Raw genomic sequence first — 26,797 nt, 5'->3', positions numbered from 1 at the left:
TGTTAGGTATTATCAGACTCACATAAACTATAGTCACAAACAGGATATGTATTCACATATTGCGGTGCTGCAATTTTCTGGAGATCAACAAAATAGTCTCTGACAACAATATCTGCAAACCATACAGAATTAATTGCACTATATAAAGTTTGTCGAGAATATGTATGGATAAGATCAATGATTCAACTTATATATGAAGCATGTAGCCTGCAAATGATAAAGGGAAAACCAATATTATTTTACAAAGATAATGTTGAATGTAATGCTCAAATAAGAGAATGTTACATCAAAGAAGACAAAACTAACCACAATTCGCAAAATCTTTTTTCCACACATGATCTTCAAAAGGATGGTGAGATAAATATCAATTAGATTCTCAAATGAAAATCTTGCAGATTTGTTCACAAAGTCATTAGCTACTTAATCTTTTGAGAAGCTTGTATAGAAGATTGGTTTATATCGCTTGAGTAATGTTCGTTGATGTTAGGAGAAGCAAATTAATTATGAATATATGACTACCTTAGTTGCTTTGTGGTTACAACTTAGGAATTATTAGGTGTGTTGTATGCTTTATGGTTACAACCTTTTGTATTCCTAAATAATGGTGCATTAACCTACCTATTATGTATATGGTGTAACCTATTCTTCTGTTGAGAGATGTATATTACGAGGGTTTTATAATTCTCATGTTGAATGAGAATTGAAATCTTATGTTGTAGAAATAAAAAACATGTGGGACCCATATGTTAGAAAAAATCATATGTAGGACCTATACCAACATGGAAATTGAAAGGTGTGTTGAAAAATTCCAATTCTCATGTTGAATGAGAATTATAAGGGAAATATAAGAATCATGTTGCAGGAATGACACTGTTCATTCCTGCAACAAGGATCCGCGTCCGTATCTTAAGGATACGGCGTCGTATCCTGATTTTGGTCTGACTTTTTTTTTTTAAGCGTGGGACCCACACTTAATTTGTGTGTGCAGAAAAGTGCTCTAATCATGTCACATGACAAAAAGCGAGCCCGAATTATAAAACCCATATTATGAAGACAAAAAATAAAAAACAAAGATTAGAGCTAAACTTTTAGAATCTATATTTCAAATGCCTTCTTCTCTTTTCTCTATATGTCTTCATCTTTTACTCTACATTTTTATCCTTATTTTATAACAACTGTGTCAATATAGCCTTCTAATAATCGATTACTTAATTTTATAAATATTTTATATCTCTCAATTTTAAAGCAAAATATTAACCCTTCCTTCCCTTTTCCTCCCACCCAATGCTGGAAGCATTAGCTTGATGATCAATTTGAGAGGGAGCTGGTGAACCTTCAAATAAAACTGTAACCATGGAAACCATGGAAGAGTAATTTCAGTCCAGGCTAGCAAAGTGGGATCTTTTAAACCAATTTTTTACTTTGATTTCTAACCAATTTCACTCCGCTTATTATTGTGGGTGTGCCCTGTCGCCCACAACCTCAGACATATATAACAAATGAAGGGCAAAAGAAACCTCCAATATGTAACCTTACACTTACATTTTTGCAAATAGATTGTTTCCCAAACTTGATCCCATGATCGAAAAGTAACTTTATCGCTGCTCCAAAACTTACTCTCTTGACATAAAACAAATAATTGTTAAAAATATAAACTGATCTTACCTTACCTTAAAAAGTGGGGAGCTTCAGTTACACAACATGCAGGTTCATGAAGCAGTAGAAAACTAGAGAGAGGAGTAAAATTAAAATTCTACTTTCCTAAAAACTTGGCATAATTCCTAGGTGGTCTTGGACACAATTCTTTATTATCTACATGGCCACAAGACCAGCATCTCGCCAGGTATATCTCAGGTTGCAAACCTGATATCCCGGTTTGGTGTGTACCGAGGCTAGTGGTCTCTGCTGGGAGCATTACTTGGCCATCCTGCATTTGGTTGAAACCCTCCCATCTTGTTGTGTGTCATACCAGCGTAGTTATTCTGCGGCATACGATCCATGGAATTGTTTGTTGGCATGCTGCTATAGCCCCTTCGAGGAGGGGATCCACCCACATTTTCCCTCCTCCTCTCGAAGTTTCTTGACCTGTCAGCATTGCGAGGCCTGTTATCGCGTCTGTTATTTTCATTTGCATTGTTTTTAACCCACTCTTCATGAAACTTGGGATCATATGGAACAGCTTGCCCATTTATGAAGGGCTCACCTAGAGAGGGAAAAAAAAAAGTCCACAAAACATGGTGTTATTGCAATTTAGCAGCCCAAATGACACAATAACTGGCAAAAGATTATATTATAATCCTGTTATGAAACAAAACCAGGTAAGTTTTATAACTTAATAGATGCACGCAGGAATTCGTTTAAATACAAAATAATAATGCTTACAAACACAGCCAAGGAATATCGTTATATCCCAGATATAGAACTGAATATAATAAGGCTCCTAAACTTAGGAGAACGAAGTTCGATTATTGGAAGCCTTACCCTTACTTTTTTGCAAAAAGACTATTTCCTAAATTTGAATATGTGACCTTGCGTGCACAAAAGAACAACCTTGGATGTAATGAATATATATGAAAACAAATTCACATTTCATAGACGATATAAAAATAAGGTGAGAATAAAAGCAAAGGTCTCACCTCCGTAGTCTTTTTCCTTAACATTCAAGTATGAATCAGGAAGGACCCATTGAACTTCTTCAAAGTCTGCAATTCCACAAAATACCTGTGATGGTTGGCACTACTACACAAAGGGAAATAGAAGCCAAAAAGTTTCGAACTATCTTTACCCTTAATTTTCTCCGAAAGTTCTTCAGTTATAAGCGCCCCAAATGCATAGTAGTGTTTAGTTGAAACTGAATATATCTTCATCCTTGCTTCTTCTTCACTACAGAAGAAGTGAACAACGTGTAATCAATGATTAGAAAATAAAAAAATAAAAAAGCGCATCCATTATTACTTTGAGTCTTTAATCATTCTGACCGTGGTGAAATACTGATTACTTTAGCTAAGTAAATCATAAACATCTCTGAGAACTTACAATAAAATAATAATAAAAATTTACCATAAGAAAAACTAAATATATTACTTAAAATGTAGTCTTAAACATGCAATATAAGCTATGTATGACCCATTAGTTTCACCATTTAATATAACTTGTTGATGAAAACCTCTAATACACCGATCACACTGCCCTAAACAATCAAGCACCCCAAAAAAATGAAAAATAAAAATAAAATTCATTTTTCCTTACAAGAATTATAAGAACATATTAACACAAAAAAAAAAAAAAAAAATCAAATTCAACAAAAAATGCTGAAAGGTTAAGACTTAACCTTCCGACGACCTTGGCGAGAGTTTTGATGTAGCCATCGATGATTTCTTCTCTGGTGGGTTCGCCTTCGGGCTTGTTCATGATGACGAGCCAGTGCTCGAAATCGCACCCGTCGAGCATGATATTCTCTTTCGGGATACGTTTGGGGCTGGGTTCGTTGGGCGCGGACGATGTGCCTCGGGTAGAGAATGTTCGGAGGGAAGGAGAAGGGAGGGGGAAGACGTGGTGGCGGAGGGCGGCGAGAGGGCGAAGACGGCGAAGGAAAGAGAGTGCAGAGAGAGGGGAGGGCGTGGGAGCAGAGAATGAGAAAGAGCGAGAGAAGAGGGAAGCTAGGGTTAGAGATTTGGGGATGGTTCTAGAGAATATTTGGGTCGCCATTGTTGTGGATTTTGGAAGGCAAGCAGGGTGAGTTGAGCACCTACACTGGTTCAGTGTCTTACAGTACAGTGAGGATTTGGGGTTTTCTTTAGGGTTTTTTTATTGCCAAAAATGGACATTTAACATTTTTTTAATTTTAGTTTATATTATGTCTACCTTTCTAATTTTATTTTTTTTTTTTATGAAGAATCTTTCTAAAATTCTTAGTGTCTGTTTTACTTGGAACGACCGATGTACTTGTTGTATTCGCAATAATTTCTTTTTAATTTCTTTTGGGAGCTTTTTGGGATGACTCAATTTCATAGAACATGTGCGTGGAAGAATCTACTGGTTGAAGTAAAGACTCCTGCTTTGGTAAGTAGGCTGAGAGATTTACTACTAAACGTGTTGTTAAAGGTCTTATACCTAAGACTAACAACTTTGTTGAGGCTTCCAAGTCTCTTTAGATCAAATGGAGAGTTGTTGTTGGCAAGAAATAGAATTTATGACTAGGAGTTGCTAGTGTAAATAATCCTGTGATATGATGAATTGTGTGAAAAAAATAACATTCATTTTATAGTAGCGATTTCTCAAAAAAATTTAACTTTCTTCTCCTTAGTCCTTTTGGATTGCCATCTCATTTGTAACAAGCACTACAAGAGAATGTATTATCAATATTGCTTTATTTCTTTGAACTGTAATTTCTTAATAATGATAAATCTTTTGAATGTAAGGTATGGAATGATCAATATTCAAGTTACAAGAGCTTCCTTCAATAAGAGACATGCAAATAGGAAATTAAGTACTCTAAGTTACATGTTTAGAAAAATTATAATATAATAATACTTATGTATATGGTACTTGAGAGATATATGAAAAATAAAACATTGTTGGAAGAGTATTAGCATTTTCCACTTGAGAGATAAATGAAAAACCAAAAGCTGGTGGAGGTGTTGAAGATGTGCTAAAATCTTTAGCATTGTACTTGCTAAAACAAAAAACAACAATAAGCATATAATTCTATAAAATTTAAAAAAGTATGATCCTAATTATATTATTCATTTTAGCTTTATCAACATGATTATGCCTTAGAGGTTTAGATGTACTAGCACCTTGAGATTTGCTTCGAGCTTGTGATATATATTTCTTACATTTTTTCTTCTCTAGTTGACTTTTCAATCTAGCATTTGTAACTCTCCTTGCTCGAACACGTCGCAGATATAATTCCCTTTTTGAATTTAATTTACTATGCTTATATTTATTTTCATCACTAGTCATATATATCATCAACTTGAGTAGGTTTGCTAGTGAATGTATCAACTAGACTAGTATTTTTGAACATCCTCTCCAACATTTTTATCCCATGCTCTGGGTAATCTTCAGCCATTTTGGTTGATTCATTTGTCAATGCCCCCTTGGTTGCAAAAGAATTGGTGTTCCTTATTATTTGGCTTATATGTAGATTAATTCTTTGTGCTGAAACCTCACAAGCTTGGGGTGGAATGCTATCAATCACATTGAAACCATCTTTAGCATCTTTTGTCCACCTCTTCAAGATATATTGAGAAGGTATATGAAAAATATTGTGAAAGTTAAGTATCATATATGCATGAAAACATAAGAGACCAACTAATTCAAACTTCTTACAACTATATTCAACCAATCAATTTGCATGTACAAATGTCACAAAATATTGTTATTCATCACCATATTTAACCAACTTGTAACCAAAGAAAGTACCATTTTCATTGATTTTTTCAATTTCCACAGATAAAGAATCAAATAGTTTTTCATAGAATTTTTCAAAAATAACATGAGTATATACCTATGAAGCTTGTTTGGCTATACCTGCAAGTTTTTTTACTCGAGGAGGTGCATATTGATTGCACTCAAAGTCTTTTTGCAACTATGACCAATGTCTGAACTTCAAAACTTTTTCATAGCGAAGCACAAACTGAGTAAAAGACATTGTTTTACAAGTTATTGTATGGAAAATATTACTCATACTCACTTCTAAGATGCCAGTTGAAAATTAATTCTCACTAAATCCTGGGCACCAATTTTCTCATAACTCATAAATATTTTCAACCACGAGCTTTTTGAAATATAAACTTTTATGAGTAACTGGGCCCATACTTCTTCATACTCTTACTCATATTCACAATTGTAAAGACATCTATTAAATAGAACCTTAAAATAAGGTTGTCTCAAAAGATATGGAAGATGCTTAGCAGCATTTTGGCTAATATGCCACAAGTAAAGTTGATGTTGAGATTCATGAACAACTCTCTTAATGCATTGGCCATTGCTTGACACTAATTAGTAAAAAAATATTTTAGGTTGCAGTCCACCCATTGCTTCAAGAAAAGATTCAAATAGCCAAATGAATGACTATGTTGTCTCATTTAATAAGAAAACACAACCAAATAGAACACTTTGTTTAAGATGTTTTACCCTAATGAAAGGTGCACAAATTATATTTTGTTTGTTTGTTAAGTAGATTGTGTAAAAAATGACTATATCTCCAAAGTGACTATAATTTGTTCTTGATATGACATATCTCCAAAAAAATATTAGTCATGCTATTTTCATAATCAACTTTATTGTGTAAAAGAAAGATGAAATGTTTGCTTGTAATTTTTTGAAATGTTAATAACACTTTGTAATAAATTTATTAACAATCCAATTACCCTTCTCAATTTTAAAGCATATTATAACTTGACAACTTGTTCTTATTTCTCTCTTATTTACTTTGTTCACGTGTGAAGGATCCTTCAACTTTCTATATCATTCTCTTCCATAAACAAATGTTCTTTGGCTTATGGTTCCATTTGCTAATCTTTGATACTGTGATTTTCTCACAATAAAATCAGTCAATTTAGCATATTAATTATAAAACTTGTAAGTTGTTGGCACAATTGGATATACAGAAGCGTAAAGACCTTTATGCTTTGTAATGCAATAGATCATCATGGTTCTTTGTCTCATAGAGTTTTACCTCTTATAGTGGAGACCCGCGAGGAAACTCCCTTGTGTAGGAGTGGTGATCTTTCTCGCCTTGCTACCACGTGATCTCCCTCTTCACGAACTAGCCTCCTCAGCGTCACATCACGAGCAAACCTCATTGTTGGTTTGATCCTTCTCACCTATGCTACCACATAATCTCTTCTTTCACAAATTGACCTCTTCAGCGTCACAACATGAGCATATCTCCTTGCTGAAGATGGCTTCTGACAAATCTTTCAGACTGTTCTCGAGTGGGAGGGGATGAGTGTGAGGGCACTCTGGGATTTTAGATCTGAGATTTGTCAACAATAGGCCTGGAGACTAATGATTGAAGTGAGACTATTTATATGGACACCAAGAAACCCTAGCTCTAAGCTTCTTGGGTTCTTCTCATACATTGAGCCTAATTAGGCTTTGGCAAAATAGCATAAATCCAACATAAGCTTCATCTTCATATGAAAAACATCATTTCAATTTTTAGCGTATCCATCTTATTCTTTGGTCATAATCATTGCCATCTGTATTTGTTCATCATCATGTTCACTTTTAGAAGTACTCACTTCAGTAAAGGACAATGATTTAGAATATAGAATATCCATATCGCAACTCCCTTTGCATTCAACAACTGTATCAATTGTTTCTTGGAAGCTAGTTAATAAAAACACAACAATGCATGGAATTATATAAGGGCTACTTGATTCTAAAGGGATGAAACACTGCAACTCAAAGAACAAAAAAGATTACTAAATATTAAAAAAAGGAGAGCAGAAGAAAAATATTAAAGAATAGAACAATAAATATTGAGGTTCCCCAAAAAGCAATAATAATTTAAAATATATATTTTAAAATTTTCATTAGTGGGATCATTTATGAAAATAGACAAAGGCTGACACTTTTTCCCCCCTAATGAACGATTTTAAATGAATCTCTAATTCTTTACATGTTTATGCATTTTGGGAACTCTTTTCAAAATTGGCAGCAGGAACCATAAAGCAAAAAACAAACAAGCAAGTTCAAAGACATGTTTGGAAGTATCTATGATATATGACAATTTAATCCATACTCGATAGATACATATGAATCAGTCAATATTCACTTGGGAGAATGTTGAATAACTGATAAGCCATTCATCAAAGACACTTACCTCTGTTGAGCAAACAGAGCAACTTACTTGCTTGAATGTTTCCATAATAGTCGAATGTGCCTATAAATTTTAATGCTAAGAAAAAAAAGTTATGATACTTTACACACCTGAACCTCCATTCAATTGAGAATTTGAGTTCCCCGCTGCAATATTCTAAAGTAGAATATCAAAGTGTGGGAGAGTTACAATAGAGAAAGAAGAAGAAAGAAATGAGAGAGAGAGAACAAATGAAGTTGGAATGAGTGACAGAAAGATAACATAGAAAGATGAGAGGAGTGGCAAGAGTTAGACGTAACAAAGAACCAAAACTTTTTTGAAAATAAAAAACAATGAAAAATTAAAAATTCAATGCCAAGTAAGAAATTAACGTGGATTATTTTTTCCGTGTTTTTGTAAAATGAATAAAAATAGTACTGAGCACTTGGTGCTACAATAGTACCAACAATTTATTCGTGGTTGTGGTCAATGGTAAGCCTTGTTATTGGCTAAGATTGACGTGGTGCGGGTATTCAGTTACATGAAAAAGAATTGATTATAAAGGTTCATGGATAGGAAATTTTTTTAAAAAAAATAGTGTCGTGTCATTTAAAATGATAAATACTTAGTGTTTATAATAACATTATGCCTTTTATGTGAAACATAATATTTTACTATAATTTTAGTCAATTCAAAAAATAAATAAAAAGTAAATTTTGGTAAATGAAAAGACAATTGGTCAAATATTATAATAAAATACTGTAATTTCACTTAAAAATTCACGATATTATGTTCTTTAAAAGAATAAATATTTTTTCCATAAAAATATATATAAAATACAACTTGGTGGAATAATTCTCACTCCTATGTATACTTTGGTATGATAAGAAGCTCAAAGCCATATTATTCTTAAGTATAACTTATTTTGATTTCTAAAAAGATTCTTTTTAAAAAACATATTTTATTTTTGTTTTTATTTTTATCCATTTTATTTTTATTTTTTATTAAAAAATAGACTCAATACAACATTAACCAATAGAAAATTAAATCTAAATAACGCATTATAAAATTTAAAAATAGTTTTCATGTTTTTTTTAGTTTTTTTATTAAACTAACTCTAAGTTATTCCCCTTTTTTTTACAAAAGAAAATGTACTCATTCAACATTAATGGAAAAAATAATATTATTCGAATTATAACACTTAAGACATAATCAACATTTAATGATGTTCAAAATAACAAATGGAAATATATAAATTAAAAAAACACTAATTATGTCCATTTTATTTCCCTCATTTTAGTGTTTTACCTCCAGACAAAAGCATATTCAACAAAACATAGTAATTCATGACAAATAAGTTAGACATGAGGGAACAAAACTTTAATTCAAATAATGCCAATTGACCAAAGTGTTTAACTTTGAAGTTAAAAATAGATAGAAGACAACATCAATCCATTATTAATCAAAGCTAAAATTCTCAAAAGAAAAGGAATTATGTCTCAAATGTCACAACGGTTTTCTCAATTAATTACAATGTACAGATTTTTTCGTTTTCTCTACCACAATATCAGTTCAACATTCGTACGCAAGAAGAGATTAATATTCAAAACTCACATTTATTTAGAGTCATGATCGTAAGACAGAATTTGTCAAATTAGGTTATGGATTGAAATCATTCGAGACATGAGAGAAATAATTCAAATTTTTGCCATGGCAATATTTGAGCTAAATAAATCGGCTGATTTATTATTTTGTCCTTATTTCAGATTTATTTTACCATTTTACCCTTCTTCTTAAGTATATTGGAATTGGATTTGGATCCTCTCATGTGAAAAAGTGGTCATGTTATTTGATCGCAACCACTCTTTGGAATTTGTTTTTGTTTGACCGAAGTTTTACCGAACTTTAGTCGTTAGTAAGTCATTTATTCAAGTAAATTACTTATTTAATCGAGTGAGTGTCGATCAAACTTCAATAAAACAGAAATAAATTGATATACAATTTAAAAAGAAGGATATATTGTTAACATACTCCAATATTGATAACCGTGAGTCAGTTAGCTAGTATATAGCAATCGGTTATTTTTAGTCAGTTAGTTTGTTAGCTGACGTGTACACCTTGCTGTTAGTTAGTTATTTTTCTCTTCGTGTTTAGAGATGATGTATATAATGAAAACACAACAAAAGGCTTCATTTGTAACTTCATATTTTCCATGATCCGTACGAACACATTTAACTGACACATTGAACTGATTTTCAACAAGAATGATGAAATTTTGCAGAAGATCACGAGCTTGACACTTATGTATCATAAACTTCACCCAAGTAAATCTAGAAAACTCACCCACTAGAGTTAAGAAATATATGTGTCCTTGTACAGAAGGAACCGAGAATGGCCCCCAAATATCAACATGTAATCTCTCATAAATTAGTGTGGCTTGTGTGGTGCCAGAAGGAAAGGGCAATTTCCTTTGTTTAGCAAAATGACATATATCACATGGTTTTGTATGTACATTAGGAACAAAAGGAAACTGTGAAGCAACATGCTTTAAAACGTTTTCTGATATATGGCCTAATCTAAGATGCCACAGTAATGGATCCTTATTATTACATTGAAGGGAATTGCTACAGGTTATAGAATGTGGTCTTGAACTTGATTCATCAGTATTCATAGCAAATAAGCCACCCATTCTTCTAGCTATACCAATCGTCCTCAAATTGCTCCTCTGTTTGATCAAACAATGAGAATTATGAAAAGTCAGAAAACAATCAATGTTCCCTAGCAACCTTGTCACTAAAATAAGGTTGACCTTGAATTCTGGGACATATAATACATTCCTTAAGATGAGTGAGGGAGTGATATCCACATTTCCAGAGTATGATGCAGTAATAGAGAGCCCATTTGGTAACATAATAGATACAGGTTCAATCTTGTGAATGAAGGAAAAAGCTCTACGAAAGTTTGCTATATGGTCTGTGGCTCCTGTGTCTAAAAGCCATAGAATCGAATTTTTACCTGTAATGCTTGGAATGTGATCAGCTGACACTGTTTTTGCCATATTGGTTGAATGTGCAGATATAGGTTGCTGCATGAAACTCACGAACTCATCATACTTTGCTTTTGGAATTGACACTTGTTGCTCCAAATTGTTCCTGTCGGCTATCTGATGACTTATGTTCCCTTCTACTGTGTGAATTCAATTACTAGAATTCTGGAAAGTTTTGGATCTATATCCTTGGGGAAAACCGTGTTTGAAATAGCACGATTCAATAGTGTGATTGGTTTTCTTACAGTGAGTGCAAAACTTAGATCCTGAGATGTAACACCCTCTCTTGTAGGCCTCCAAGAGAGTTGTTTGCTAAGCGGAATTAGAGTTCTTTAATAGTATTTTAGAGACTAAAAAAAATTTCGCTTTTACATTGCCAATTAAAACTAAAGAGGGGATCTGGTTAATTGCAAAAATTAGAGTACACAAAATTTCTTAAACTTATTAAAAATATAAATTTCCTGATAGACCTTGCTGTCTTTAAAAATTCGTATAAAATCCAGTTCAACGATTCAAAAATATATTCTTTGTAATCTGGAAACTAGACATCTGGGGCTTCACGTTCATATAAAATAATAGTGATTTGGAGTTCGTTTGCCCCTCAAAACATAACTCGCAAAATAAGAGAGAAAATAGTGGAAATATCACAAATATCCTGGCTGGTAAAATTCATAATAAATCGATCTTTCAGAATTTCTTTACAAGGTTTATATATAATGAAACTAGACACCTGGGACTACGCATGCATATAAATTATAAGAAAATCGGAGGTCCGTAGCCCCAGTACGGCAACTTACAAAGTGCTCGCAGAGACTTTTCAAAACTTAGCATTTAGATAACATGTCAAAATCCTTTTCGCAAACGTTTCAACATCTGTTTCCAAAATACTTGCTGGTCATAAAATCGTAATGCAATAATAAAATCATAGTTCACAGTAATAAAAGCTTCTCAATTTCATACAGTCATCCATAAAATATCACATCAATAGCAGCATGCCCAAACAGTAGAAGCCAACAACAAATATCCAAGTCCTCAAAAGCTTTTACGTCCTCCTGCCATTTTGTAAAAATAGCAGCCCCAAAAGGGTGAGAGAAAATCCCAGTAGTGTGGCAACAAAACCATAATGCAATAATATTAACTAGGCACAAAATCATAAATAGTCACTTCAAACATTTAATCCTTTTCATCATATATCATAACGCGTATATAACGCCCTTTTTCCTTTACGCTCATAGCACCGTCGTGCGCGTAGCATCACAGTAGGTATTCCTAATGGCTCCCATGAAGGTGAATCCCACTGTGGAACCTATGCGGACTGAAGCCATGTGTCCCCTCTCCTGGTACCAGGCATGCCTATATGATGCATGCTCAGTCACATGTCCTGAATACAAATATATATTCAAGATGTCATGAATCAAGTATGCATGCCATGTTATGCAATCGCACCCATAAGAAAAATGTATTATGATGTAAAATGCATGCATATATCATATCATCCTTTCATATTCTTACCATTGGCTCATCATCAAAATAACATACATAGAACAAATGTGAGCATCACATCACAATTCCATACACTAGCCAATAGTCACATTAGGTAATACCGCCTACACATACCTCGTACGTCGAAATTTACTTTACCGATTCACAACGAAACAGTCCAACGTCTCAACGATTTTTCACACCTAATTTTACAGTATAATAAATCAGTGCACATTCAATTTATTCATCAAATTCCCAAACTTAATAATTCCTATAGCATTCGGCCTTAAGGTTCTTTTTCAATAAATTTATTTTTGATTCTAATTCAACCTTTATACACTTTCAACAGTGAGCAATTTTTTTAATAGCTCCACTAGGGCAGAATCGGTTTTCATGCTTCATCTACACAAATTTTCTAACTTTAATTAAATAAAATACAGCAGCCCTATTTTTATTAATTAGAGACAAATCCTATCACTTACATCTAATATAGGTTCGGTTTTCAACACATAGGAGGTCTTCAAGAATAAATTATGTAACTTCCACTTTTCCACTCAAAGGGGCGCAAAATAAGGCCTACTTAGCTTGCTGTATATTTAATTTAAATGAAGCTTAGAGCATATCTAAACTTACCAAAACAGAATTGATTTTAAACTAACCCAACATCAAAGACAATTCTATTCTAAAGCTTACTGACCCATGAGTGGTGCGCTATAAGAGAGGTCTATGCATGTTGTTCTTATCATAATATTTTCATAAATTTTTTTGAGAGATACTAAATCAGAATCAGTTTCATCTAAACCAACCATTTAAGATAATTTATTCTAACATAATTACTCCATGAAGGGTGCGCCATAAAGGGGGTCCAAACATGCTGTTTTATTATTTTACTTTGTAACAGCCCCAAAATTTATTATATGATTATTTCAACGTTACTTTTCTTCATGTTTCCAAACTATGACCCAATGTTCTCAAGGCAGAAATAATAATAAGGCTAAAGAAGATACAAAGGCTATTTCCTAATATGCCTCACGACTTGACTAGAGTAAGGAAGGAGATGTTTAGTGCTTACCTCTCTGGTAGCACACAAGAAAGTCGAATAGAACAAGGAGCACAACACCACTTTCTAAGTTTCACGAACACAGCAGTCCAATCCTCCAACGTCAGATGTGTGCACGAAAAGAAAAGAAGATTTTCTTGAGTTAAATCCTTTTTGCATCAAGGACCTCGGCTAGACAAGCAGGAAGTGGAAGGAGCTCTTCAATATGGTGATGGCTTACAAGGGTACACAGTTTCAAGGAGGAGAAGAGGATAGTAAGATGTAGTTTGGCTATTTTTTTTTCTTGGTATATTTCTTGCTGTTTCTCACGGTCAAAGAAGAGAAGAAGATACAAGACCTTGTTTTTTGTTTTTTTCTGCACGTTTACACGGTTTAAGAAGATAAAAATTTGGGAAAGAAAGGTTGCAAAATGTCCAGCCTACTTCCTCACTAACTCAGCGCTTGGTGATGAAAGAAGAGGGTTGAGAAGGCTGATTTAAGCTTGTGTGTGCCATCAGGAAAGTGGCTGAAACTTTCCCTCATTTGGAGCGCATAAGGTGACAAGATGGGTAAGGCTTCTGCCCTATTACTTTACATGCAATCTGACCACACTTTCCTTTATTGGTTACAAGTTAAAGTTGGACATAAAAGGCTAAGTCTACAAGCAACCAAATTTGTATTTTTCCTTCCCCCGCCCACGCGCATGTGACAAGAAAACTATGACAAGGCTGACTTAGGTTGTCATTTTATGCAAGCTACATCAGAATTTTTTCAAGGCTCTAGGCACATGTGAATGAGAGATGGAGTGTGGCTGATCTAAGGTAGTTTAGTCACACAAGCTACCAACTTTTTGACAGCACTACAGCGCATGAAACAAGGGGATGAAATGGCTTATCCTTTTTGCCATGTGTTGATTTCTACCCAATAGAGAATTGTCTTGTAGGATTGCTATGATGAGATAAAACTTTAGCAAGGAGTGGAGAGTTTGGGCTGAATCCAATACCCTTCCTAAAACCCTATAGGTTCGGCCAATGAGCATTCTAGGGACCAAAATATGCAGCCCAAAAATGATACTACCTAGAAGCTAACCCAATAATATTTTCAGTTCAAATAAGGCCTAATTAACATCATGCTTTATTTTCTTTTATGTGCTACAATTAATACATTCCTATACTTTATAATTAAAATTTCATATGTCTAAAATAAATCTTCATTTAATACTATACTTCAATAATCTCCTAACTTAGTTTTAATCCTATGCTAATTCTCAATAATTTCGAAGACCAACAAACAATACATATATATATATATATATATATATATATATATATATATCAAATTTAATTTAATTTTATTTTTTACACGTGCATTCTTATACTTTAAGGTATTTTATGTATTTCCCTAATTGTGTGGAATGTTACCTACTAACTCAATATTAATTCCCCACGAGTAACCATGAGATTAGCGTAATCTGTATTAGTTTTTCCTAATTTCGAGGGATGTCACATGAGATTTGTCCTCTTCCTCCATTGAACCTTCCTCTTCCTCTGTATGAAGAGCCACGACCACGAAAATTCTCTGTGGAACTTGCAAAATTTTTGTCTCAGATGCATTTCCACCATGAACATCTAATTGAAGTTGTATTTCCTGTTGCATAACTAGAGAGAACGCCTTGTTGATGGTTGGAAGAGGAGTCATTAACATGATTTGAGACCTAACACGAGCAAATTGCTCATTAAGACCTCTCAGAAACCTTATGACTTGATCTCCTTCTCTGTATTCATGAATCTTGGTTGAACTTCCACATGTGCACGTTGGAAGTTGCCTAAGGTTGCTCAGTTCGTCCTATAGAGTTTTCAGACTTGTAAAATATTCTGATACAGTTTTGTCACCTTGATTCATTTGATATAGATCTTCTTGGAGATCTGAGATCCGAAACATATCGGATTATGAGAACCGATCCTTCAAATCGTCCCAAACTTCATTTGCTTTGTCGATCCAGATTATAGACTGGACAATTGAATCATCTATTGAACGATGGAGCCAAGACAGCACCATCATGTTGCATCTCTCCCATGCTGCATACTTCATATTATCTTATGATGGAGCAGTTATAGTACCATTCACAAAGCCAAGCTTGTTCTTCGAAGTTAGAGCCACCTTCATTGCACGTGACCAAGAGTGATAATTCCTTCCATTCATCGATGGAGTAACTAGGATCAAAGATGGAGATTCGTTTGGGTGAAGATAATAGGGATCTGAAATTTGGTTTGATTCTGCCATTGTAGCAGTGAAAAAGAAAAGGAAACAGAGTATTGATTGCAGAAGTCGATGGATGGACCAGAGCTTTTCAAAGCTCTGATACCATCTTAGAAAACCTGAATCATTTCATTCATGGAAAATATGAAGTTACAAATGAAGCCTTTTGCTGTGTTTTCATTATATACATCATCTCTAAACACGAAGAGAAAAATAACTAACTAACAGCAAGGTGTACACGTCAGCTAACAAACTAACTGACTAAAAATAACCGATTGCTATATACTAGCTAACTGACTCACTATTATCAGTATCAGAGTATGTTAACAGAGGAATTATTCATCAGACCAGCTGTGTTGAGACACCACAACAGAATGGTCTTGTAGAAAGGAAGCATCAACATATAATGAACACCACAAGAGCCCTTGCATTTCAAGCATCTTTGCCACATTCTCTATGGAATTATGCAGTACTTCATTCTGTCTTCATTATCAATAGCTTGCCTACTCCACTGTTAAACCAGAAATCACCATATGAAATTCTTCATTCCAAACCACCTGCATTGATCAAGTTTAAGGTTTTTGGTTGTCTCACTTATGCTTCCACTTTATCATCTCAAAGACACAAAATGTCAGCTAGAGCACGCAAATGTTCTTATTTAGGCCAATCAGAAAATACTAAGGGACACATCTTGTATGATATTTCTTCCAAACAAATTTTCATATCCAGAAACACAGTATTCTATGAATCCATTTTCCTTTTTCCAGTTCACATGACCAACCTAATACAGATCCCATACATTTTTCCATACTTCCACAACATTCATAAATCATATATGAACCCACTTCCAATGATGAACCACCACAACCTTCCAATAATGTCCCTCCCCAACCAATAACTCAACATTCAATGGATGACAGTCCCAACTCCAGTGAGGTGAATTTGCCTCATTCACCTCAAGACCACCAACTTAGATGTTCTTCAAGGCCTAGACACCCTCCTACTTACCTCCATGATTTCCATTGCAACATTTCACAGACAACTCAAAATCAGAAACCCGAAGTTTCTTCTAGCCTCACCAAATATCCATTACATGATGTCCTCACTTATAATCATTGTTCTCTAAAATTCAAAAGATTTTATCTTAATGTTTCATTACAGGTAGATCCAGCCTCTTACAATCAGGCAGTCAAACACTTCCACTGGAAAGATGCCATGGATGCAGAATTAAAGGCTCTTGCTCTAAATAATACTTGGAAATTAGTTGATCTTCCAAGAGACAAAACACCCATTGGATGTAAATGGGTTTATAAAACAAAGTATAATGCAAATGGGACTATCGAAAGACACAAAGTCAGGTTAGTGGCAAAATGATACACTCAAGTTGAAGGTCTTGATTATCTCGAAACATTTTCTCCAGTGGCTAAGTTAACAACAGTGAGAATCTTGCTTGCTATAGCTGCTGCAAATGATTGGCACCTTGAACAATTGGACATCAATAATGCCTTTTTACATAGGGACCTCCATGAGGATGTATATATGGCTTTACCACCTGGTGTTGTCAGTGAGAAACCAAACCAAGTTTGCAAGTTGATGAAATTATTATATGGTCTTAAGCAAGCCAGTAGGCAATGGCATTCAAAGCTCATTGCAGCTCTCTCATCGCTTGGCTATGTCCAATCTTCAGCTGATCACTCTCTGTTTATTGTTAAACATGGGTCTTCCTTTACTGCACTGCTTGTCTACGTAGATGATGTAGTTTTAGCAGGAAATGATATGGCTGAAATCAAACGAGTTAAAGCCTTCCTTGATCAACAGTTTTGCATCAAAGACCTTGGATCACTCCGATTTTTTCTTGGTTTTGAGATTTCAAGTTCAAGGAAAGGCATCATACTTAATCAGCGAAAGTATGCTTTGGAGCTTCTAAATGACAGCGATTTACTTGCTACTAAACCGGTTTCTACACCAATGGATGCCTCCTTAAAAATTGGACGCTCCATAGGAACTCCTCTACTTGATCCCTCTTCATACCGTCGTCTTATTGGAAGACTTCTCTACCTTACAGCAACAAGACCTGACATTTCTCATTCAGTTCAACAGTTGAGTCAGTTCATGGCTGCTCCCACAGAAGTGCATCAAACTGCAGCCTTAAGGATTCTTTGATTTATTAAGAATTCTCCTGTTGTTGGTCTCTTCTTCCCATCAACAAATAGTCTCAAGCTTTCTGGTTTTTCTGACTCGGACTGGGCTTGTTGTCCCGATACTCGCAGATCCATAACTGGTAATTGTGTCTTCCTTGGCTCAGCTTTGGTTTCATGGAAATCAAAGAAACAAACAACAGTGTCCCGATCTTCTTGTGAAGCTGAGTATAGAGCTTTGGCAAGCATCTCTTATGAACTTCAATGGCTATCTTACCTGCTTAATGATCTTTGCTTTCCTGTATCTCAGCCTATTTCTGTCTACTGTGACAATGCATCTGCTAGATATCTTGCACATAACCCTTCCTTTCATGAACGTACTAAACATGTAGAATTGGACTGCCATGTGGTTCGTGAAAAGATAGAAAATGGCCTCATTCACTTACTGCCTATACCTTCTGCAAGTCAAATAGCTGATGTTTTTACCAAAACTTTATATGCTACTGCTTTTCAGAATGTTGTCTCCAAGTTGGGACTTATGAGCATACATAGTCCCACTTGCGGAGGGATGTTAACATACTCCAATACTGATAATAGTGAGTCAGTTAGCTAGTATATAGCAATCGGTTATTTTTAGTCAGTTAGTTTGTTAGCTGACGTGTACACCTTGCTGTTAGTTAGTTATTTTTCTCTTCGTGTTTAGAGATGATGTATATAATGAAAACACAGCAAAAGGCTTCATTTGTAACTTCATATTTTCCATGAATGAAATGATTCACATTTTCTAAGACATATTGATATATAGTTTGAGAAGAGGAACAAAATGGTAAAAAATTTAAATAAGAACGAAATGATCAATTAGCCAAATATATTCCAAAAGTTCACATCTCCAACATGCAATACTAATATTAAAGTCCAAATGAAAAGTTCTACAAATTTTTTATGTAAAATGTTAGACTAAAAGCCTTTACACTCTATGGTGCCATCAAAAGTGCTAATTTCAATAAAAAATATTATATAAATATTTTTCTTGGCATGTGATATTAAACGATTTGACAATTCAAAATTCAAGAGGAGAGTAAATTGTGTTTTATAAAAAAAATTTGGAAAATATCTATTCCCCTATTTTGAAAATCTATTTTTTCAATGTTTGATTTAAGATAAGCAAATCACAATGATGGTACAAGTGTATGATCAAGGAAATGTATTGGTATGCAAGTGAGCACAATCAAATAAAGCAATTTCAAAGTGTGTCACTTATTATGTGGGTTGACATAGCACGAGACAACACACAATATGAATAACCTGTAAAACGATTATTGAGGGTCAATTTCGTCTTTACGAGTTGACACGTAACACGATATATACTTTTTGTGACATAAATTTGAAAATAAATCGATCTGAACATGAATTTCTCGTGCCTTAATTGTTTATGTCGTGTCAATGTGTTGCTAAAAATTGCCATCTCTCATTACATTAATATGCTTTGTGATTCTTTTAAATTTGAAATGGTTTTTTCAATTATATCATGATTGAGTTGGATAAGCCCGTGACTTATAAGAGATAATCTCTCCCAACATTTATTTTTTTTCATTCACAAAACTTGAATTTGAGGCATTATATAAGAGAAATCAAATTCCTTATCACCCGGACTAGCATACATGCATATACTCCTATTTAAATTTTATGTACATGTAAATAACTAAAATATTTGTATTTTTTTTATGCTATTAAAAAAATCTGACAATTATTAACACTATAAACATAGGGGTTTTCGTTTGTCCTTTGGCATGACATGGTAAAGTTTCCTACACACACAATATTTTGTGGGGTCCGTATTTTTTGAAGTAAAAAAAAAAAACTAAGACACGAAAAATGAATCTCAGTAACATGACACAATCACTTTTCCTATAACATAACTCTTATAAAACCCATAAACATATTTAAACAACATTTTCCTTTTTCATACATTTTTTCTTCAACTTATTGATAGAATACTTGCAACATTTGTTTATTAGACTTGTCAAATTATTCCAAATTCGAAATGCCTTGAAACTAATTATACAAATGCTTTGCTAATCTTGGTCTAGCAACAGCAATCAAGGGCTCAACCTTAGGCATAGTCATTCCATAAACTTCTTTAGTATCTATATCTTGAGGATTTAAACCCATTGGTGGTGCCCAATCAAAGCAATGAAAGAGTCGAGCCAAAGCCATTAAAACCAAAGTCACTCCAAGTGGTGCCCCAGGACACTTCCTCTTTCCCGCACTAAAAGGTAATATCTTGAAGTCCACTCCGTGACTTATCTCAACTCTAGTCCCATTACCTAGCCAATGTCTCTCTGGCCTAAACTCTTCAACATTGTCCCAAATCTTAGTGTTACGTCCCAAACCATGGGTGTTGATGAAGACACGTGTCTTGGCAGGTATGTAGTAACCATTGATGGTAGTAGCACGAAGAGATTCATGTGGAATAAGGAATGGCCCTGCTGGGTGCATACGGAATGTTTCGCGCACAACACATCGTAGGTAATTAAGTTGGGTCAAGTCAGATTCTGTTACCATTCTATTGGGACCAACTACTGCATCAAGCTCTTGTTGGATTTTGTGGAGAACATGTGGATGCTTTATTACCTCTGCCATTGCCCATTCATTTGTAACCGCTGAAGTATCTGTTGCAGCAGCTATCATGTCCTACACATTGCCAATCATTATTTTCATAATTATACAAAATAATAACAATTACTTAAATTTATAAGAGTGTTACAGATTTATAAAATCATAAATGTAGTGTCACTCAACCATTTAAGCTTTTAGATTGAATTGATTTTTTTACGTGAATTGATTCTTTACATGGTATTAGAGCCTCGATGTCACCGGATCGATTCTCACTGTCCCCCATTTAATTAATAATTAATTAATGAATTTTATAAGAGTTATGTTGTAGGAAAATTGATTGTGTAATATTATAAAGATTCGTTGTGTGTCTTAATTTTTATTTTTATTTTGCTTTAAAAGGTGTGGGTCCCACAAAATATTGTGTGTGTAGGAAACTTTTTTGTGCCATGTGACATGATAGATGCAAATCCCTTAATTAATTCTTATGAAGTTTATTAGCACGGGTAAATGGGCCTGTACATTGGTTCTTTACATTAATAATTAATTAATGTAGCCTCATCCACTAATTTAAGTTTTTGGGTTAAATTAGTTATTTACAAATGACATCATTTTTTTACATGATTAAGATACATTCTTAATCTTAGTTATTGATCTCATTTATATCCAGCGGTCCAAGTGACTAATAAATTAAAGTTATTATATGTAAATAGATTATTAACATTTAAGATTTGAATGTGATTTTATTTTTATCCAACGAGAATAAAAGTAATTGTAGAAGATTGAAAGAAAAAATATGTTATAAGTATAAAATCTCTCATTATGTATTGTTCTTTTTTTTTTTTTGAATGTATTAAGAAAAAATATGTTATAAGTATAAAATCTCTCAATATGTTATAAGAAAAAATATGTTATAAGTATAAAATCTCTCATTAATATGTTATAAGATTGAATGTATTGTTCTTATACTGGTCTAAAATGAACGTGCTCCAAATTTGTTACTGTAGTATAGTAGGTTTAACTTGCACTATTAAACTTAATTAATGGGGAAATAGGTTGAAAATTAAATTTAGGTGGTCAATAATTATCTACAATGTTTAGAGAGAGAGAAACAATGCTTTATCTTATTCATGAAGTGTTAAACAATAGAAAATGAGCCCAAAAAGTAAAAAATGGAAAAAAGTGCCAATACCTGAATCAAAGCTTTGATTTCTACATCATCCATGCGTGGTTTTCCATCTTCACCTGGCAAAGAGAGTAAAACATCCACAAAATCCATATCTTCTTCACCTTCCTCAGCTATCCCCTTCTTATCCTTCCTAGCCTTTCTATGCTCTTCAATAATCTTGGAATGAAAGTCATCCACTCTTTTTTCCACTTCCCTCATTTTCTTTTCACACCCATAAGGATCCACCCACCTCCACATTGGAAGGTAGTCACCTAAATATATCACACCCAACAACCAAAACAACTCATGGGTTATGTGCATGAACTCCATAGCCTCTTTGGGGCCAGCAGATTCAGACCCAAAGTATTGTTTTCCTAACAACATTCTAGTAACATTGTTCATTGAGAAAGCACCTAAAACTTCCCTTAAGTTAATAGGCTTTCCTGTTTGGGCCCGAGCCCAAACATACTTGACAAGATGTTGTGCTTCATCTTGACGATGTTTTGAGAAGGATTCAAGCCTCTTGGTTGTTAACAAATGTTCCATGCAAATTCTTCTCATACGCTTCCAATGAGGACCTAGAGGGGCTAGTGCAACATCACCACACCCATATGCTAAATGAACAGCAGCAAGAGTGTGTGGTCGAGAGGCAAAAACATCATCTTGGCAAAGAAGTATTTCACGTATAATATTAGAATCATTAGTAGTAATAGCATCAATGTTACCCAATTTCAGATAAACTAAAGGACCATACTTGTCACATAAAGATGCCAAATCTCTATGTGGGAGTTTCCCTAATTGGAGGAGGTTACCTACAATTGGCCACCTTGGTGGGCCAGGTGGAAGCTCCTTGTTCTTGTGCAAAGAGAGAGACTTTCCTATGAGCCAATAACGAATGATTTTAGAGGCTAGTGCTATTAGAAGTAAGGTTGAGATAAATGTGGCCAAAACCATTTTCTTATATCAATTGCTTGAACTAAACAAAGAAAACTCGTTTGTTTCAAGTACACCCTTTGTTTGCAATGTTCCTAAGAGGCATTTTGTGATGAGTGGATTGAATTCTTGCCCTGTTTTCAATTATGATCTAATCCTTTTTATATCATGTTTAAGACCAAAATATATGAAAGGAGTTTTCTTTTATTAAGTTTGGATGCATTAACAGTTCACAATCTTTACGTGTTTTCATATCATATTTTTTGTTATTTTATTTTATTTTTTTCTTGTTAGAAACACTCTATTTTATATTGATGCATCTAGAGGTGGCTAGGACATCATGCGCATGATGATTGTTTACTAGTTCCTTTCTTATTGAAGAAACGAATGTTGCATTTCTCCTACTTTAATTTTTGCGTATAATTACGATTTGCATGATCTATTTCTTAATTAGGCAACGAGTTCATATATTTTTGCAATTTTAGGTGATCAGATTTCAATATAGGGAATATATACTAAAGTTTGTTTTTGTAATGCTAAATAAATTGGCGGGAATGTAATTTTATTTAGTGTAATATACACAATATAATTAACAAGAGTAATATTATTTATACATCTAGATTAACACTGGCGTGTTTTACTTGACAGTGCATCATAATTAAATTCATAAAAAATTAACTAGTATAAGAAAAATACATTATTCTATTTATAATTGATTTTCATATACTAGAACAATGAAATTATAAAAAAAATACTTAAAATTATTATTATGGTTAACATGTTTAAATAAGAAACTAAAAAAATCGATATTATTAAACTCGAGTCGTTTATAGACTCGGTTGGAATAACAAATTAACGCGACACAGTTCAATCAGTGATCAACCAAAGTTATATAATGATATATACTAGAGGAAGGTTATATTTACAAACTATACTATGTCTGACCAGTCATACACTAATCAAGAGTGTATGACCGGTCGTACTTAGTGTAATTTATAAAAAAAAAAATTGTGAACGGATCTTTCCCCTATATAATATATGTCATAGCTATTAAACTAAAACTAATACTAGGTCATTGGGTTAATAATTCAACTGGTGGGTTATTGGTTTAATCGGTTAAAGTTAATTTATATTAGATTATATAATAAATATATTAAAAGATATAGGGCAAAACAACGAAACAAACTCACAAGATAAAAGTTATTGATCCGGATAAAATATAGGCCTAATGGAGGCCCAATGACATACAAAAAAGCCCAACCCACCAAGGATCCAGAGCAAGCGCGATAGACAACTATCGCGCGTAAGCCGCAATGCCCTCATCGCGACAGATAAGCCGCGATAACCATATCGCGGATGAAACCCCCTCAAGTAAGCAAACTTAACTTCCAAGGCAATCCCACCGCGCCTTTATGCCAATAAGCAACGGACAGCTCCAGCTTACCGCGACTCTACAACTAGACACTAACAAAGATAAGGCAACTCAGATCCTAGTACTGACCTGCAACCCAAACTTGGCCAATCAGAAGCCAAGCTGCCTTGCTAAGGCGGCATCATAACTACTATATAAACAAAGGGTTCAACACCCAGGTATGATCATCATTTACATTTAACAACATACATCACCTGCCTCTGATACTGACTTAAGCATCGGAGTGTCTTCGCAGGTACCCCCCAGTCAGACTTAACGCGCTACCGCAAAGGGCAGATACGCAAATTGATCCCATCTTGACTGAAGGCCCAAGACCAAGCACTAAAACCCATATCTCAACCGTGTGTGATCAGGCTTGATACAGTTTGGCCAGCCCACTCCATATCTGGTCTGATCATTGGTGCCGTCTGTGGGGATCTATCAGTTATAACCCATCTTCTTCTAAAAACATGGTTGATACCCGTAGCAAATCCCAGAATGGTTCCAAAGGAAAGCGGAAGGAGACCCCTGCTTCCCGTGAAAAATCAGCTTCTTCAGTGGCACCAATTCCCATCCATCTAGATGACCCACCGACACCCCAACATCTCTTGGACCTTATCACACAACAAAACAAGAAAATTTTCCAGCAGGTACTCCAAACGCGCATTTGGCTGGGTTAAGCCGTAACCTGTATTTGCACAATTGCTGAAATCAAGGAAGCATAGACACTTGTAAAAACAGGAAGAGTCGAGTCCGACAAGCTCCGACACGGCGACACGCTCCGACACGGTGTCAGACATGCGGTTGACTTTTTCCGACACGTTGACCATTCCGACACGCGAATTTGACCGTGTCGGACACGGTCAAATGGCATTTTCGTAATTTTTTTTAATTTTTTTTTTAAAAAAATTATTTTTTTTAAAAGTTAAAATATATTAATAAAGCTTGCACCTGATCATATCAATTTTATCTTTTTGTCTTTTTTCCCCTTAAGTAGATAAGAGATCATTTCAGCATCATTGTTGTCAATTCCTATCACGCTCTTGTTGTATCTTCTTCTCTCTGATCTCTCTAATATGATTTGATCTCTCTATCTGATATTATATCTCTCTCTCATCCCAGTTCTTATTTTTTTTATTAAAGCTTCCATCTTTATAACGTGTTGATGGGTATTATTAATTTAGTTTCATTTTTTTGTTAAATTATTAAATATTAAATGAAATATACACTATATAAATTAAAAATATTATTTAATATTAAACGTGTCCCAACGTGTCGAAATCCATAATTTTTTAGGATTGACGTGTCGGAGTGTCGTGTCGTGTCGTGTCACGTGTCGCGTGTCGTATCGGTGCTACATAGGCTGAAATACCTGTTCCAAATCCTGGGGATGTTGAATAGTAGTCATTGTCTTGACTATCATGCCATCGATGGTCTGAACAACCAAGCCGAATATGAAGCAGTCTTCGCTGGACTCGCCATGGCTAAAGACTTGGGGGCAACAAATATAATCCTCAAGAGTGATTCGCAATTAGTAATTGCACAAGTACAAGGGAGCTATCAGGCGAAAGAAGCACTAATGATAAAATACCTGGAAAAAGTAAGATTACTACTAGCAGAGTTTCAAAGCTTCAAAATAGAGCACATCCCCAGAGAGCAAAATTCGTGTGATGACATTCTGTCTAAGTTAGCCAGCACGAAAGGACCAGGAAACAATAGATCAGTGATCCAACAAAGCGTCCCCAATCCTAGTATTATAATGGTTGTAACTAAACGAAAAGCTCATCCATCTCAAAGTGCGCACTCCATGGTCGAAGATGACACCATGCCACTTGATGATAAAGATACATGGATGACACCAATTTGGAACTACCTATACAAAAGAGAGACACCACAAGAAACGCGTGCAGCAAAAAAGCTAGCGCGCAAAGCGTCATTTTATACTATCATCAACAACCAGCTGTACAAGAATGGATTTTCTTCTCCGATGCTTAAATGCCTCGATCCGCAACAAGCTCAGTATGTAATCTCTGAAGTACATGAGGGAATTGGCAGACATCACATGGGAGGTAAATCTTTATCTCGAAAATTGCTTCGAGCAGGTTATTTTTGGCCCACTATGGAAGAGGATTCTAAAAAACACGTGCGGCACCGTGTCAAATGTCAAGAGCACGCAGACTTACACCATGCTCCCCCAGAAGAATTATCTTCAATATTATCCCCATGGCCTTTCTATCAATGGGGCATGGACATCTTGGGACCATTCCCAATTGCTGCGGGAGGGGTCAAATGGTTGCTAGTAGCGATCGACTACTTTACCAAATGGATCGAAGCAGAGGCCTTAGCTACGATATCAGCCAGTAAGGTTCGCCGATTCTTCTATCGACAAATCATAAGCAGGTTTGGCGTCCCACACACCATCATACTGATAATGGTACGCAGTTTGTGGACAAAAAATTTAATCAACTACTTCAAGATTTTCATGTCAAATACAGATACACATCTGTCGAACATCCACAAACCAACGGATTGGAAGAAGCTGCAAATCGAGTTTTGAAGCTTGGATTGGAAAGAAGACTAGAAGCAGCTAAAGGAGAATGGCTTGAACAATTAGACTTTGTGTTATGGGGCTACAGAACAACCAAGCATTCAACAATAGGAGAAACCCCATTCCGCATGGTTTATGGCAATGAAGCCATGATTCCAGTTGAAATTAGAGAACCGTCATGGCGAAGGATGTACACAAATGAAGACAGCAATTCACAGGCATTACTCTATAGCTTAGACGCAATTGATGAAATGCGCGAAATTGCCCATGTTAAGGAAGTAGCACTCAAGCAGAGAATAGCAGCGCGCTATAACTTAAAGGTTGTAAGACGAAGTTTCAACGTA

At 34.7% G+C, this 26,797-nt stretch overlaps 2 protein-coding genes across 2 annotated transcripts; both read right to left on the bottom strand.

Moving 5' to 3' along the window:
- Window positions 1-1,553: 1,553 nt before the first annotated feature.
- LOC133292893 (multiple organellar RNA editing factor 8, chloroplastic/mitochondrial-like) lies at window positions 1,554-3,801 on the bottom strand. Its single transcript, XM_061491380.1, has 4 exons — window positions 3,332-3,801; window positions 2,786-2,883; window positions 2,637-2,702; window positions 1,554-2,203 (listed from the first exon to the last, which is right to left on the bottom strand). Exons 1-4 carry the CDS (start codon window positions 3,706-3,708, stop codon window positions 1,893-1,895), a joined length of 852 nt encoding a protein of 283 aa, XP_061347364.1. The 5' UTR covers window positions 3,709-3,801; the 3' UTR covers window positions 1,554-1,892.
- A 16,028-nt stretch (window positions 3,802-19,829) lies between these two features.
- LOC133292894 (cytochrome P450 703A2) lies at window positions 19,830-25,842 on the bottom strand. The gene is made up of 4 exons (XM_061491381.1): window positions 25,754-25,842; window positions 24,387-24,519; window positions 21,586-22,518; window positions 19,830-20,471 (listed from the first exon to the last, which is right to left on the bottom strand). The coding sequence occupies exons 1-4, from the start codon at window positions 25,840-25,842 to the stop codon at window positions 19,833-19,835; spliced, it is 1,794 nt and encodes a 597-aa protein (XP_061347365.1). The 3' UTR covers window positions 19,830-19,832.
- Between the last annotated feature and the right edge of the window lie 955 nt (window positions 25,843-26,797).

Source organism: Gastrolobium bilobum, unplaced genomic scaffold, assembly GCF_033153095.1.
Source record: "Gastrolobium bilobum isolate Gb01-03AN ecotype WA unplaced genomic scaffold, APGP_CSIRO_Gbil_v1 utg68701, whole genome shotgun sequence".
NCBI lineage: Eukaryota > Viridiplantae > Streptophyta > Magnoliopsida > Fabales > Fabaceae > Gastrolobium > Gastrolobium bilobum.
This window is presented reverse-complemented; position numbering and strand designations above follow the sequence as displayed.